General features: G+C 35.4%; 1 protein-coding gene across 1 annotated transcript in view; it reads left to right on the top strand.

Moving 5' to 3' along the window:
- The first annotated feature begins 3,616 nt into the window (after nucleotides 1-3,616).
- The window catches only part of LOC121414015 (intraflagellar transport protein 88 homolog), a 29,902-nt gene continuing 19,631 nt past the window's right edge, over nucleotides 3,617-13,887 (top strand). The window contains 12 exon segments of the mRNA XM_041607055.1: nucleotides 3,617-3,740; nucleotides 4,310-4,375; nucleotides 5,262-5,285; nucleotides 7,673-7,711; nucleotides 8,359-8,424; nucleotides 8,875-8,938; nucleotides 9,162-9,234; nucleotides 10,074-10,164; nucleotides 10,743-10,847; nucleotides 11,825-11,927; nucleotides 12,567-12,681; nucleotides 13,208-13,439. Of these exon segments, the coding sequence (XP_041462989.1) occupies nucleotides 3,651-3,740; nucleotides 4,310-4,375; nucleotides 5,262-5,285; nucleotides 7,673-7,711; nucleotides 8,359-8,424; nucleotides 8,875-8,938; nucleotides 9,162-9,234; nucleotides 10,074-10,164; nucleotides 10,743-10,847; nucleotides 11,825-11,927; nucleotides 12,567-12,681; nucleotides 13,208-13,439 (1,068 nt within the window). The 5' untranslated portion in view covers nucleotides 3,617-3,650.

Here is a 13,887-nt window from a genome sequence, read left to right on the forward strand (position 1 = left end):
GTGAGATGTCTTGTTATATCCGGTCTTTGCTCCGTAAACCGCAAAGCATCTTGGGTAAAAATACTTTCAACGAAAATATCGAGTGCTACTCTCAAAATTTACTAGTTGGTATGTTGGGTCACTTTTCAAGTTTCATATGTTATTGATTGAACTATTTCGACTTTTATATAAGTTATGTTTAGGTCATATAAATGAAAATGCGCATAGGCATAGATATATTGGTTAACAAACTTCACACATTTCGTGTTTCCATGCCCACCGGTGACGCTGATCGCCAGCGGATTGTTGAAGACAGTTGACCCGAGGCACGCCGGCACCCTCGCGGTCGCTTGCTCGGTAGCGTTTCGTGTCGCTTTGAAAGAATTTTAACGTTGCTTCTCATTGATTTTCCTTTAGACGTATTGTATGCCTCATCTACATCTGCACTATCATGTCTGCCATCATCACGTCTCTCTGTCAGTGTCAGCACCATGTCTCCCAAATAATGCTGATTTTTTTAATCCCCTAAATTATAGTAAATTCACCTTTTTTCAAAATTTCAGCAGGCCCTAGCCTAGCAGGCCTAGACTAGTCACTAGAGTAGAGGCGCACAGCCAATATTGGAGACTGTCTCCAATGTGGGAGATTATCTCCAATATCAGAGACTTTTGTAAAGAATTTGGGTATCCAATTACAGTCTCCAATGTTGGAGACCAATTCAATTGTTTACATTTGCTGCAAAAGGATTACCTTGGCGGCAAATAAAAATGTGATAAGCAGATTCCTCATGAAAAATTACCCCTTTTCACCGTCTACTTTAAAAATTCACCATCTACTTTTGTTTTGATAAGGATTTTTGTTGTCAATCACACACAAAACAAATGGGCTTCTGACCTCAGACAAAATTTCGGGTGGAAAAAATCATGCTTTTGTTTGTGTTGTTTCTTTTGTCCTTTTACAAAGCAAGTCTCCAACGTGGGAGATTGTCTCCCCTATTGGCCGTGTGCCTCACTGTTTTTTGCCTGTTTGGCTGGGCTTTTTTGGCCCGGGCCAAGTTGAAATTTGCTTCTTTTTTTATTACGCGACTGGTCTGAGTCTGACTCATGCTCTCTCTTTGGACTTGGGGTGACCATAATTTGGCATTGCTATATTTTATTGGGCACTTTTCAGTTTTCAAAAATTCAAGTTCTAACTTTGTTAAACGTACTGGTACAGTTCACACAAAATTAATTAAAATCCTAATGTTAAAAATATTGAATAAACATGAGGCTAATATAAATTGAATTGAGGCAAGATCCTTACTACATCACAAGTGTCAAAAAAGTCGAAATCATCCAGCGTGACGGAATTAGAAATTAGGTCAAGCAATAAGGGTTTCGCTGGTATTATTTGTATCACGATCTCAATTACAGCGATCGACTAATGTGTGCTTGGCTTAATTTGAAGGTGTCATTAAAAAGTGTGACCTTCATTTGCACACAATCGTTTTGCAAAGCCAAAGCCTTTAAAAGAGAAATAGATCTAGGGTCTAAAGTAGACAAATGCAAAATAATCAGATGGAGGTTAAAATCTTATTTCACTTAAATCTACCTGTTAGTAATGTTACGTGTTAGCTGTTTGCTGTCGTCTGCTCGCAAAATGGTGTTTGCATGATGCTTGTCGAGAAGTTTGGATTTTCTCAAAATGGACGCAAAAGATATGTTTGCCAGTGTTTTGTGGATGTTTTGCCAATATTCTAATCTTCAAGTAATATGGGGAATTTCACTAGTTCGCACATTCTGTAGGATTTATCATATTTTTAAGATATTAATTACTTTTTTAGATATGTGACAATGTGCAAAATAGGGTAAGACAGTCATTGAGTCCAATTGTTAATAGTAACCTAACTATATGGATTAGCTGGATTACCGAGATGGGATTATACTCAACTTAAGTCCTGGGTCAGTCCTTCTAACGGGTGGAATACTTGAATTGTCTATGTAGGATGGCTGCAATGGAGCTCAAAGTACTTGGTGCATAAACTTAGTATATTCAGTCTGTCGTGTGAACTTGACTCTGCGAGATCGAGAGTAGTCGAGGGTACAGGTGTTGAAGTAAGAATGGCGTCGTATATGTCGGGATGGTCTGCGTGTGTGGAGGGTTTCTGGGGGACATGGTCGCACGCACGGTCGTGCGTAGTGAGAGATATAATGACGCACTTCGCTCGGCGACCAAGTTCCCCATATGTTTTACATGTACATGTAGGATTGAATTTGAATGTTTCTTTTTTTAGTTTTTTACAAACCTGCACAAAATTTTACAGAGAAAAAAAATATTGGGATAATAATGTATGCTATTATTTCTTTTTAAATGTTCATGGTTTTCCCAATCATTTGCCCATAATCTAAGATCACTGATATATTTTGCTCATTTTCGAAACAATCCTGGTTTTGAATTCCTGTATTCTAAATCATATGACATCATCTGAAAGAGAGCACTCTAAGTTGTAGAAAAGTCCCAGCCTGAAAGTGAAAATTTACAATTTTATAGCCAACTATGAAAATAAATCTAGAGCTAAGTTGTAAGGGGTCAATTTTTTACAAAAAATGGCTTGGTGAAAATTTTTCGCAACTGTTGTACAGGATCTAACTTTCAATTCATTGCAGGGTGTCCAAATTTCATGAAATTGACTTTTGGTTAACTGATGTGAAATTGTTCAATGGAATGAAAAAAAAAAGAAAATGCTTAAAACTACTTACTGAGACTGAACTAGCAGGGATGCCGCTTTTTAGAATTTAGGCATTTAAAACTTATTTTCAGCCATTATAGTTTTTACATTCTGTGGTCTGCTTGTGCGATCACTTATCTGACTGTAGGGTCTATGAAGGGAAGTTTCTTGAACCTTGGACCTGGAAGTAGTAATCCCTTAAGCAGCTATTCCAAGCTAAACTGGGATGGGATGTGCTTTGACAGGAGGTATTGGTGCAAACAATTTATTCGAATTTTATTTACAATAAGAATGATGAAGTGCAAGTAAAAACCATGTTTCCAGTGCTTAAGCTTCCTGGAACCTACAGGAGGCTGTAACCCTCTGATGACTGGAGGGGTAGCCCCCTGGAAGACAGCAACTGCTGGGGCAGTAACTGCTGTAGCTGGTAGTTTTTTCCAGATGCGAATGGTACAGGGATATTTGTATGCATCAATCGTTGCTTCAGGTACAGGGGCCGGTATTCTGATAGCAGGTTTAACTTAAACTCAGGTTTAAAGTTGTGGTTTAAGTATGGGAAGCCAATTGTTACATAAATCACTAACAATAGAGATATTCTTCAGCTCACTTGGCTCTCAAATCATTCATAATTGTCTAGGAATTATAGATAGATGATTGACTTCACCATCGATGAATCAGGAAAGAGCACAGTAAACGTAAGAAACATACAACTTCATAAACACTTTGATACTTCTGGCTTCCCATACTTTAACCACAACTTTAAACCTGAGTTTAAGTTAAACCTTACATTAGAATACGGGCCAGGGAGTTTTAGCATATGATCTCTTCTACTGATTTACATGCATGGAGCCTGGGTTGTGAGGTGCGGAAGCTGGTGGTGTATTTGATTGACTTCTCATTTATTAGTGTGCCATAAATTTCCTTTTCTTACTTCCGTAGTCGGAGACGGTGATATAAGAACAAAATGGCAATGCAAAACCTGCATCTTGCTGGAGAGGATGACGATGAGATGTACTCTGGCTACAATGAATACAATCCATTTTTTGACACAGAGGTAAGGAAGGAAAAGAAGTTTGGACATGATTTCTAATTGGATGCTAATTAATGTTGTTGTGGATGTGGCTTGATTGACTTGTAACTCACTTTTAAACTTCTCAGAATACATGATTTGCAACCAAAAATGTAGGATAATCTTTACAAACCTTTTAACAGTACTTGTAACAGTTTTCAGAAAACCATCTGTGACTGTTTCTTTTAGGTGGCGATGTTGTACATGTAAATGATCATGCCTGACTGAAGTTAGGAACACCTTTTTTCATACATAGAGTATATATTACTTGAAATAAAGTTTATGAATTTAAATTTATTAGTTGTTTATCAGTGTATTTATCTTCCTTTCAATGTTCTATCAATTATCATTATTACAGACCAATTCTGGGTACATGTAGCTTGGTCGGGGAGGGAGACCCTCGAGTCACAGTTATCAAGTTAGCTTTTCCCATATGCAGGCAGCTAAGCTACATGTACCCATCTACTGCTCTGCTTATATTTTGTTTAAATTTTATTGTATATTGTAATTGCCAAATTGATAATGAATAAATAAATTTTTTTTTCCTGCTACAGAACCTTGAGCAAGATGAAACCTTTCAGAAAACAGTACAGAAAACAAGTCATGGGAGAAGACCACCCGTAAGTTTGATCTGAAGACCTTTTATGATCAACCTGCTTGATCTCAAGACCTTTTATGATCAATCTGTTTTATCTTAAGAGCTTTTATGATCAACCTGTTTGAGTATACATGTACCGGCAAATTTCCCTTTTATCCTTTCCGATTCCTCCCTTAAGTTTTGCTTTTTTTACTCTGCCCAACGAGTATTTTTCTGACTCTGCTCTGAATGTTATTCTTTGTGACTATATTTCATTCTAGCAGTTATACATGTACCTAATTCTTCACAAAGAGTGCTGATTACATTGTCCTCTTCTTCTTATTTCATTAATCTTTCATTTCATTCAATGCTATGAAATTCAAATGATATGTTCGTCCTTAATTGGGGAAATAAACTCTATTTTTGTAGTTCATTACACAATTGTACAAAAAACACCAGCCCAGACTGACAAGAATATTAGCCTACTACAAAAGGTGCTTAATTTAATCAGCTTATTATTGGTTGAGCTAGGTTGAATAACCAATGGTCTGGTTCTGTCACTTAACAGTTTAATACCATATCTTTCACTTTATTTTTATTATTTTATTTATTTATTTTGTTATTTTTTTTTTGGGGGGGGTATATTTCAGGCCTGGTATATATTGTCAATCCTTTTCTAATTCCATGGAAATTTTATCATGGACCCTTTTGCCATTCAAATTCTATACTTTTTTAAAACATGTGTCACTTTTTGTCCCCACCTAACTTTTTGTCATTTTTGTGCAGGATTGTACTGTTTGATATGTAATATGTCTGTCATATTAATTCTTTGCATGCTTTGTGTAGAATGCTCTCTAGTCTAATCATATTTCTTCTTTTTTCTGATAACTTGTTTCATTTCTACATCTCAAACTATTTTATGATCTCAGATGACAGCTGCTAGGCAACCCCAGGTGAGAATTCTTCTCTTTTCTTTTCGTTTATTTCACTATTAAACTCATTTGTCCAGATTCTGAAGTGCTGTATAACTCTAGACCATGGTCTTACTGTGCTAAAATTAAGAGAAGCCAGAAATAGATAAAAAAAAATTGTGTAGATCGTTTGTTTACTTTTTTTGTTTGGAGTACCCCTTTAATCATATGTGAATGTGTGAACAAGGCATAAGCAGAGCTGCCAAGTAGTAGGGGAAGGCGGGGTAAGTTGAGCATAGGGGCAAGTTGAGCCACCACCCCCAGGCCAATAATGAATGAGTCAGACATTATGGTGGTGTGATGTATTGATGACCCATTACATAACCCTTCAACCAACCATATTGTTTTCGACTTTGAAACAAAAAGTACTTTTTTAGATAGAAAAATGCAAATTTTAGCTAAAAAAGTAAAAAAGGGTGTAAAATAGAGGAGTGCTTTTTACCCACACACGTCTTTAAATATAATGAAGAAATAATAACAACATTATTAGTCCAGGTATGGATCTTCATTCTTGTCATAGTCTTTTAAATGATGGATACATAAAAATGTGTTGATCTGAAAATATCGCATTAATTTCAGACTGGGGTAAGTTGAGCCAACTTACATGGGGCAAGTTGAGCCATGGTAATTCTTATGGTAATAAGAATGAAAAATTAAAAAAACTTGAAAAGCCATTGATATGCAGGCAGAAAGATGTAAATTCACATGACAGTTCTTTTACTTTTAGAAGATGTTAGTATTTATAGAGAATTAGCAAGTGAAAAGACTTGAAATAAAAATTGACATGCTGCTTCTTCCCGCATACATTTTGTACATAGTTTATGTGGCTCAACTTACCCCAGAAGGTGGCACAACTTACCCCACATATGGGGCAAGTTGAGCCATTTGACATCGTTTTTTTCAAAGGTCACAGTGAATTTCAGTGTGGGGGTAGAAAGTTATATATAGGTAAAAAATATTTCCCAAGAATCCAATTTAAAGGCAAGGTACTTATTTCTACAATATTATTAGTCATATCAATTCTAACATGCAAAATGCAAAAAGTGTCACAACTTACCCCGCCTTCCCCTACAGATTTTCCAGATTTAGTACTGAAAAATGAGAAGAATACTGATGGTTTCATGCAAAATACTGATTTCTCAAGTTTCAGTTTTGTGTGTTATCCTATGGTATTTCTTTGAAAATACTGATTTCCTCGCCAAAATACTGATTTTCAGCTTTAAAAATACTGAAATGTTCTTGTTCAGGTTGGCAGCTCTGCATAAGACAACTCTAGTTTGTGGTCACTGGCAGATCCAGGGGGGGGGGGGGCATGGGGGCACAGCCAGCCTGTGCCCCCCCTTTTTCGAGGCACAATTAAAATTTGTAATGAAAAAAAAAAGCCAGAAGTGTGCCCCCCTTTGAAAATGAAGACCTTAGAAGACCTTTTTTTGCTTTCACAGACAAAATTCACTTAATTTTTGGTTGAAACCCTTTTTTTTTTGCTTGTCAAATTTTTCCTCGGGAAAATGTGCCCCCCCCCCCTTTCGAAAAATCCTGGATCCTCCCCTGTTTGTGGTCATTTTAAAGGAGAGGTGGAAAGGAGGATACTGATTGGGAAATAGAGACAGGAAGAAATAGAGACAAGGAGCAATTTATCAAATTACATGGATGAATTTGTTGAACTGGCTGGTAGTTAAAAGACAAATTGACCATTTGCAAGATGCAAGGCACATATCTCAGAAGTAAAGCAGCTTTCAAGAAATGTCCATTCCTTTCTATATATACGAGTATTTGAAACCAATTGGAAAGTCATTATCGGCTTTTCATTTTTTCATCCCTTAGCATCAGAAACTGGAAGGTCATAGGATGCAAAAATCTCCTGCTGTTCCCACCCCTTACCAGAGCTGCCAAGTAGTACTGATTTTCCGTATTTAGTACTGAAAATAGAGAAGAATACTGATGATTTCATGCAAAATACTGATTTCTTAAGTTTCAGTTTATGTGTCGTCCTATGGTATTCCTGTGAAAAACCTAATTTCCTCACAAAAATACTGATTTTCAGCCTTGAAAATACTGAAATGTTCTTGTTCAGGTTGGCAGCTCTGCCTTACTGTCCTGTTATACCTCCTGAGCTTTACCTAAACTTTGAATGAACTTTTTGAAATATTCGTTCATGCTTTGTATATTTTTTTTTATAATGTTATGGTGATATTATTTCTCATTAAGTATTGCTTTTTTATCTTTTCCTGTGATTTTATCTGTATAAGTATGTAAATTTCAGCTCATGCTGGAAACCAGTCTTGAAACAAAATACCATTATCATTATTATTTTATACTTTCAATATATTACAACTTGTACTCATATATGTTATTCTTTGAATTTACAGATTGGTGCACAGAGAGGTATGATGGGAACAGCTGCTGGGGTGAGTAATGTCTTTTCAGTCCTTCAGCACTAGTCCATGATGCACTAAAGATTTACACATGATCAAGCAATAATGAAAGCCAAATATCTATTTTAATAATGCTCATGTCCATCTGATATACAATTTCCTTATAGTAATAGTACTCCTGTTTCTCGAGGTTCCACAGCTCTTGCCCCTTGCTCTGAGCATGGCTACTAAAATGGACTTTCAAAGAATAATTTCCTGTCAAGTACCATTGCCTCGCCTTCATCCATTGTGACAAAGATTTCTTTGTAAATCATAATAGAATACCTTGGAAAGATCTAAACCAAGTTGACAAATGGGTCACATGGTCTAGTGGTCAGAGCAATGGACTCATGATTTAAAGGTTGTGAGCTCTACCATATTCTCCACTTTCATAAAATGACTCAAGAGTAATTTCTGTAGTCTATTACATGTAGTTCCGCCACAATGCATGATTGACTTAGATTTAAAATTTGTTTCCTATGTAATCTGTGATACCAGCTTGGCATTATACCAGCAAAAAAAGTTGTTCTGCCAAGTTCCTAAATAAGAACTATCTCATAGATCAAATTTGTTATGTTAGGTGCTTTCATCCATTGTTAAATGTTTGAAATTTACAAAAATTTCCACCTATTTGTTAACAGAGTCGTCTTAAAACTGGTCTTACATCGTCAATGGGAGCTAGGCCTATTACAGGGATGGCACCTCAGGTAAGTTTCAAATGTAATTTTTGAAAAGATCCTTATAGATCCTAGGTCGTGAAGGTTGGAATTGAATGAAGATAAAAGGGAAGGATAAAATGTAAAATTGAAATGTGATGATGATGAGGAGGATGATGATGATGATGGTGGTGGTGGTATTGTTGATGATAGTGATGATAATGGTGATGATGATGATGATAATGATGATAATACTTTATAGGGTTATGATGGTGATGATGATGGTCTGAAACTCAAATACAATAAAAATGTTAGAGTAAATGTATGTGTACAGACAAAAGAAAAACCACATTGCTGATCTTAAGAGCAACTGTTCAGTAGTAAGAACTCGAGTAAAGATGCTGATATAATAACATTGATAAAAAATGATAATGAAAATAATTATATGAACACCAATTGATATGGAATTCATTACTTGATTTTCTTTCCATTTCTCTTCAGGATGGCAATGTTGCTCGGCCAATGACCGCTGTCAAAGCTGCGGGATACTCATCAACTGGCAGAGGTAAATACAATATTCTTTTAAATACTTTGGGTACCACTATTCCTTTTAATTTTTTTTTTTTCCCAAAATATATGTATTGCAGGTTGTCATGGTAAATGTTTTCCTTAATCATTGGCTTAAATTACTGATACACTGTAGATGGACTATAAAAGTTGAGCTTACCTGACATAATTTGTCTATCTGTTCTCATTCCTTTTCCTCCCCCCTGTTCACTGTTATCCAGGACAAGCATTTGACCCATTAGGTCAGTCATCGAAAGGACCAGCGCCCCCATTAGAGACCAAGAATGAAGACTCGTGAGTGTCCTAAAGTATTTCTTTTAACGATCATAGTTAAGCCTTTATCCATCCTTTTGTTTTTGTTTTTTAATAACTTGCATGGTTTGAATTGAAAAATGGAGGGTTAAGTATGAAAGGTCTGTCGTATAAAAGCTGAATATCAGTCAGAGTAATGGATGCTTAATTTACTCGGTACCCAGAAGCAAGGTAAATGAGTTATCCCTAAAAAGACTGGGCTATTCCGAAACCTAAGAAGTCAGGGGAAGGAATCATCTTGGACCCCTACAATCTTGGCAATTGACTGGGCTATTTTGCCGAAAAGTTTATTGTTATCAAATATCAATTTACCATGATGTTTCAGTTGATGCTTTCTCTAAGGGATTTTGTGATGAAGATTAATGCCTTACTATAAACAGATCTTGGCTCATCAATCTTGAATCACCAGGTCCAAACGAAGATTCTCTGTCAACTAAGCTTTCACCTTGTTTACATTTCCACTCTCTGGCCCGTATTTTGCACTCAGGTTTAAATTAAACCCCAGTTCAAAGTTATTTAACTATATTGTGCCAATTGGAGCACATTCAATTTATTTTCTCATTTGACACTCAAATTGTTCATAATTTTCTGTGAATGATAAACTGAAGTATTTTTCTTCATTATGAAAGCAAAAGGAAACAAAATAGTAAACATAAGAAATATACAATATAAACATTATTTTTTAATTTTCGGCTCCCTATAATTTTAGCACAGAGTTAGACCATGGTCTAAGTTAAACCTGACTTCAGAATATGGGCCATTGTGTATTTTGGGGATTTTACAGATTATCATTCCTTTGAATTTCTTTATCCCATGATCAGTGCTGAAGAGAAAGTAAAACAGCTTGAGAAGCAAGTGAATGATCTGATAGAAGAAAGCTGCTTTGCTCACAGTAGAGGAGAATTTACTCTGGTAAGAATAGGGAATTTGTTGATACATATTGATCATAGGCAAAAATCAGTAATGATGATTTGCTGGGTTGTATTTTCAGTTGCACTGTCACTAACTCACTATAAAAACTTGCTCGTAGAGCATAAAGCTGTTTGCGTATTCTCACCCAACTGGTTACTCGGTTTTATTTGCATCTGAATAGATACTCAGAAATGCATATAGGCTTAATCTTGATTGCAAACATTCAATAATTTTTCAAGTTCTATTACTTTGGCTGTTTATGTCACAGATGAGAATACAATGTATGAAAATAAAATAACCTGTGTTTCATGAAAGTTGTCAGAATTGACAATGTCAGTCAAAATCTCAGTTTTTGATGTGCTGATATGCACCAGTCTCTGATTGTTATTTTGCTAACTGTCAGAGAATGACAAAATGTCAGAGATGGCACAATTTCAGTTTCTTGAAATTGTGCCCATCCAAGAAAGAACTCTAACAGTCTTAAAGTACAAGGTAATAGATTATGAAATTAAGTTTTGAATGAAATCACCTTAATTTATTCCTAGTTATTTATATGTTTAATTAATTTTATTGCATAGGCTCTTGATAAGGCAAAGGAGGCTGGACGGCAGGAGAGGAGACTAGGATCGGTCAGAGATCAACTCAGTAACAACGAACAGGTCAACCTTGACTTGACCTACTCGGTGAGTATATTCTACATTGTTTCCATAAAAACCTATTCGTTTCAAATAATGTTGAATAGACTGATATATTAACAACATTTCCTTTGTCTGCATGCAATTGCTCTTCACATGAATACACTGGTTGATATTCTCTTAGCATTGATAAAGTAAATTCTAGGTTAATTTACACCACTTTATGTAATGTCTGTTGCCAACTCAGATTATTTCAATCCTGCAATGATAATATAATTTTTCGGGGGGGGGGGGGAGGGATGAAGTGAGAAGAGAAAATATAATTATAAGATGAATTTCAATTAATTTTTTGGTACATTTTATATTTCATGAAAATATAATTTGTTAGAGCAAACTTAAAGAATTTCTTTTTTTATTAGGTCAACTTCGGAGAATGCCGCCCTCTGCCTAAAATACATGTGGAAGCCACCTTAAGTAATAACAGAAGAAATGAAAAGAAAAATGAGTGGTCCAGTTAACAAACAAATGAATGTTTTCTTCAATAATGACTAGTAACTGTTTTCAAACTGTTATCTCACTGCTTATCTGTATTCATATGTATGCTCTTGTCTTGGAAAATGTATATATTTTTTTGTTTTGTAGTAATCTTTATTATTCATTCAAATAAAATTAAATAATAAAGAATAGATCAGACAAAAATGATAATTGCAGCTGTGAATACACAAATCAAATTACACTGTCATAAACATAGACAAATTGTATCAGAACAGAGACATAAACCAAAATCATGCAAAAATAACATTTCAACAACTAGTGTATGCAGCTAAAGTAATTAAAAAAAAAAGACGTAACCTAAAAGCTACACAAACTGAAAGAATGAATGAATGTATAAATGTGTATGGAAATCATCAATACATGCATGTTATCATGTCATACCTTTCCTCCCATTTGATTTAATGATAATTTTGACTTTTTCATTTGAAGTAATTATTTATTTTCAAATATTTTTCACTTCATATTTTCAGGTCTTATTCAATTTAGCCAATCAGTATGAAGCTAATGAGATGTTTACAGAAGCCCTCACTACCTACCAAGTCATCGTGAAGAATAAGATGTTTTCAAATGCAGGTAAGTGAACATAGGGCTGATTAATCGAAGGCTATGGATAACATATGTACTGGCTTCAATTACTGTGTTATTGGTGTCTATCTTTTTTAAGTGCAATTTTTAGATTTTCACATTTGTTTTATATTAGAGAAATGGGCCACATAGCATAGATAGTTGCCCCCAACAACAAAAAGAAAGACATTTGAAAACTGATCATGAAGAAGTATTGTTCACTAAAGTAAGAAATCTGGTTTACTAGACTTAGTTAAAATCTGGGATTAGGTTTCATTAATTACTGAACGTATTTGACATAGTTACAGCAGTCAATGAGATGCCATGATTTCATCAGATGTGAAAAGTTGCCATAATTTAATAAAATATTAATAAAATATCTGACCGAGAAATTGGTGATAATATCAAAATTATCATCATGTGAAAATATACTATAGAAGTTTTATTCCTCATCGAACATAAAAAATTCTTGGTAGTTCAGTGAAATTTTAAAGGGAGTGAAGTCCAATAATATCACTGATACACAATCTGACCAATGGTATATTGTCCAAACTAATGCAATATTAGTATTGATCAGTGTGGAGTCTGTTTCATTGATGTAATCGTAGCTTTGTGGATTTTAATCGTATGCTCTACTTTCCCTGTCAGGTCGTTTGAAGGTGAACATGGGTAACATCTACTACAAGCAACGAAACTACCCCAAGGCTATCAAGTATTACCGTATGGCCCTTGATCAAGTCCCCAATACCCACAAGAGATTAAAGTAAGTTTACTAACTTCTGGGGCCCATTTCTTAATCCTGCTGTGATAATGAATTCCCAATAACAGTTAAGAATTACTGAAATCCTTTAATCTGATTAACTGATATTAAACTTGTTGTAGAAATTGTGCATTTGTTATTGTAACAAGTCTTTATGGAACAGGACACTGGCATGGATATGTCTTTATATCATGACATTTGTCAAAATAACTATAATAATCATAAGGTGAAAGAAATCAGAGGATACTTGAATTATTTATTTACTTTCATTTTTTGGATGTTTGCAGAATAGATTATTTTGTTTGATATATATGACCAAAGTTATCTATTTCACCTTTTTAAAGTGAACTTGACATGGACGCTCATAAGGTGTAACCTTACTTCAGCTAAACTGTGATTACATACTGATTTTGGCTAACTTCTATGAATTTATAGTTTGTTAGAACAAGTGACAAATACTTCATATGCGTCTACATCTCTCTTGCCCCCTCCCCCCTTCACCTATTCCCACCCACCTCCCTCTGTCCAGGATGAAGATAATGCAGAACATCGCCAACGTTTTCGTCAAGATGGGCCAGTACTCCGACGCGATCACCTCCCTAGAGCACATCATGGCAGAGAAGTCGGATCACTCTACAGCGTTTCATCTCATCCTCTGTTACTACGCAACAGGAGACAGAGATAAGATGAAGAAGACCTTCCAGAGGCTCCTTGGAGTCGAGATGAACCTAGAGGACGAGGACAAATACCTGCCGCATCCTGTAAGTCGTCACTCAGTTTCTTTTCTTGCGACTACCTTGGGATTTTCCTTCCTTTTTCTCCATTTCTTTCTTGTTCGCCTTTATCTGCTGTAACATTTTTCCAAACTGATGAGTAATCTCCACATTTTCTTGCAGACTTGTTGCATTTAGAATACTATGCTGTGTAGTTCATGCTTTAGAAACTTTTGTCTGTGTATTGTTTTAACCAAAATTTCTCTTTTTCATTATTATAGTGTTTATCCATTGTTGCAATATATTTGTTCGTACCCCTCCTGTTTCCTATTCTTTTTGCGTAGAGCACTCTTTTTTTTTTTTTTACTTTACATTGAATGTATGAATTCAGGCATTTCCCTCACAACCAAAAACCTTTCCCCATAGTACATTGTTCTTTACTTACCTCCACCCCCCCCCCCCCTTAACTAACAGCTTAAGTCACACCAGCACCCAC

This window comes from Lytechinus variegatus, chromosome 4 (genome assembly GCF_018143015.1).
Source record: "Lytechinus variegatus isolate NC3 chromosome 4, Lvar_3.0, whole genome shotgun sequence".
In the NCBI taxonomy this organism is placed as follows: domain Eukaryota; kingdom Metazoa; phylum Echinodermata; class Echinoidea; order Temnopleuroida; family Toxopneustidae; genus Lytechinus; species Lytechinus variegatus.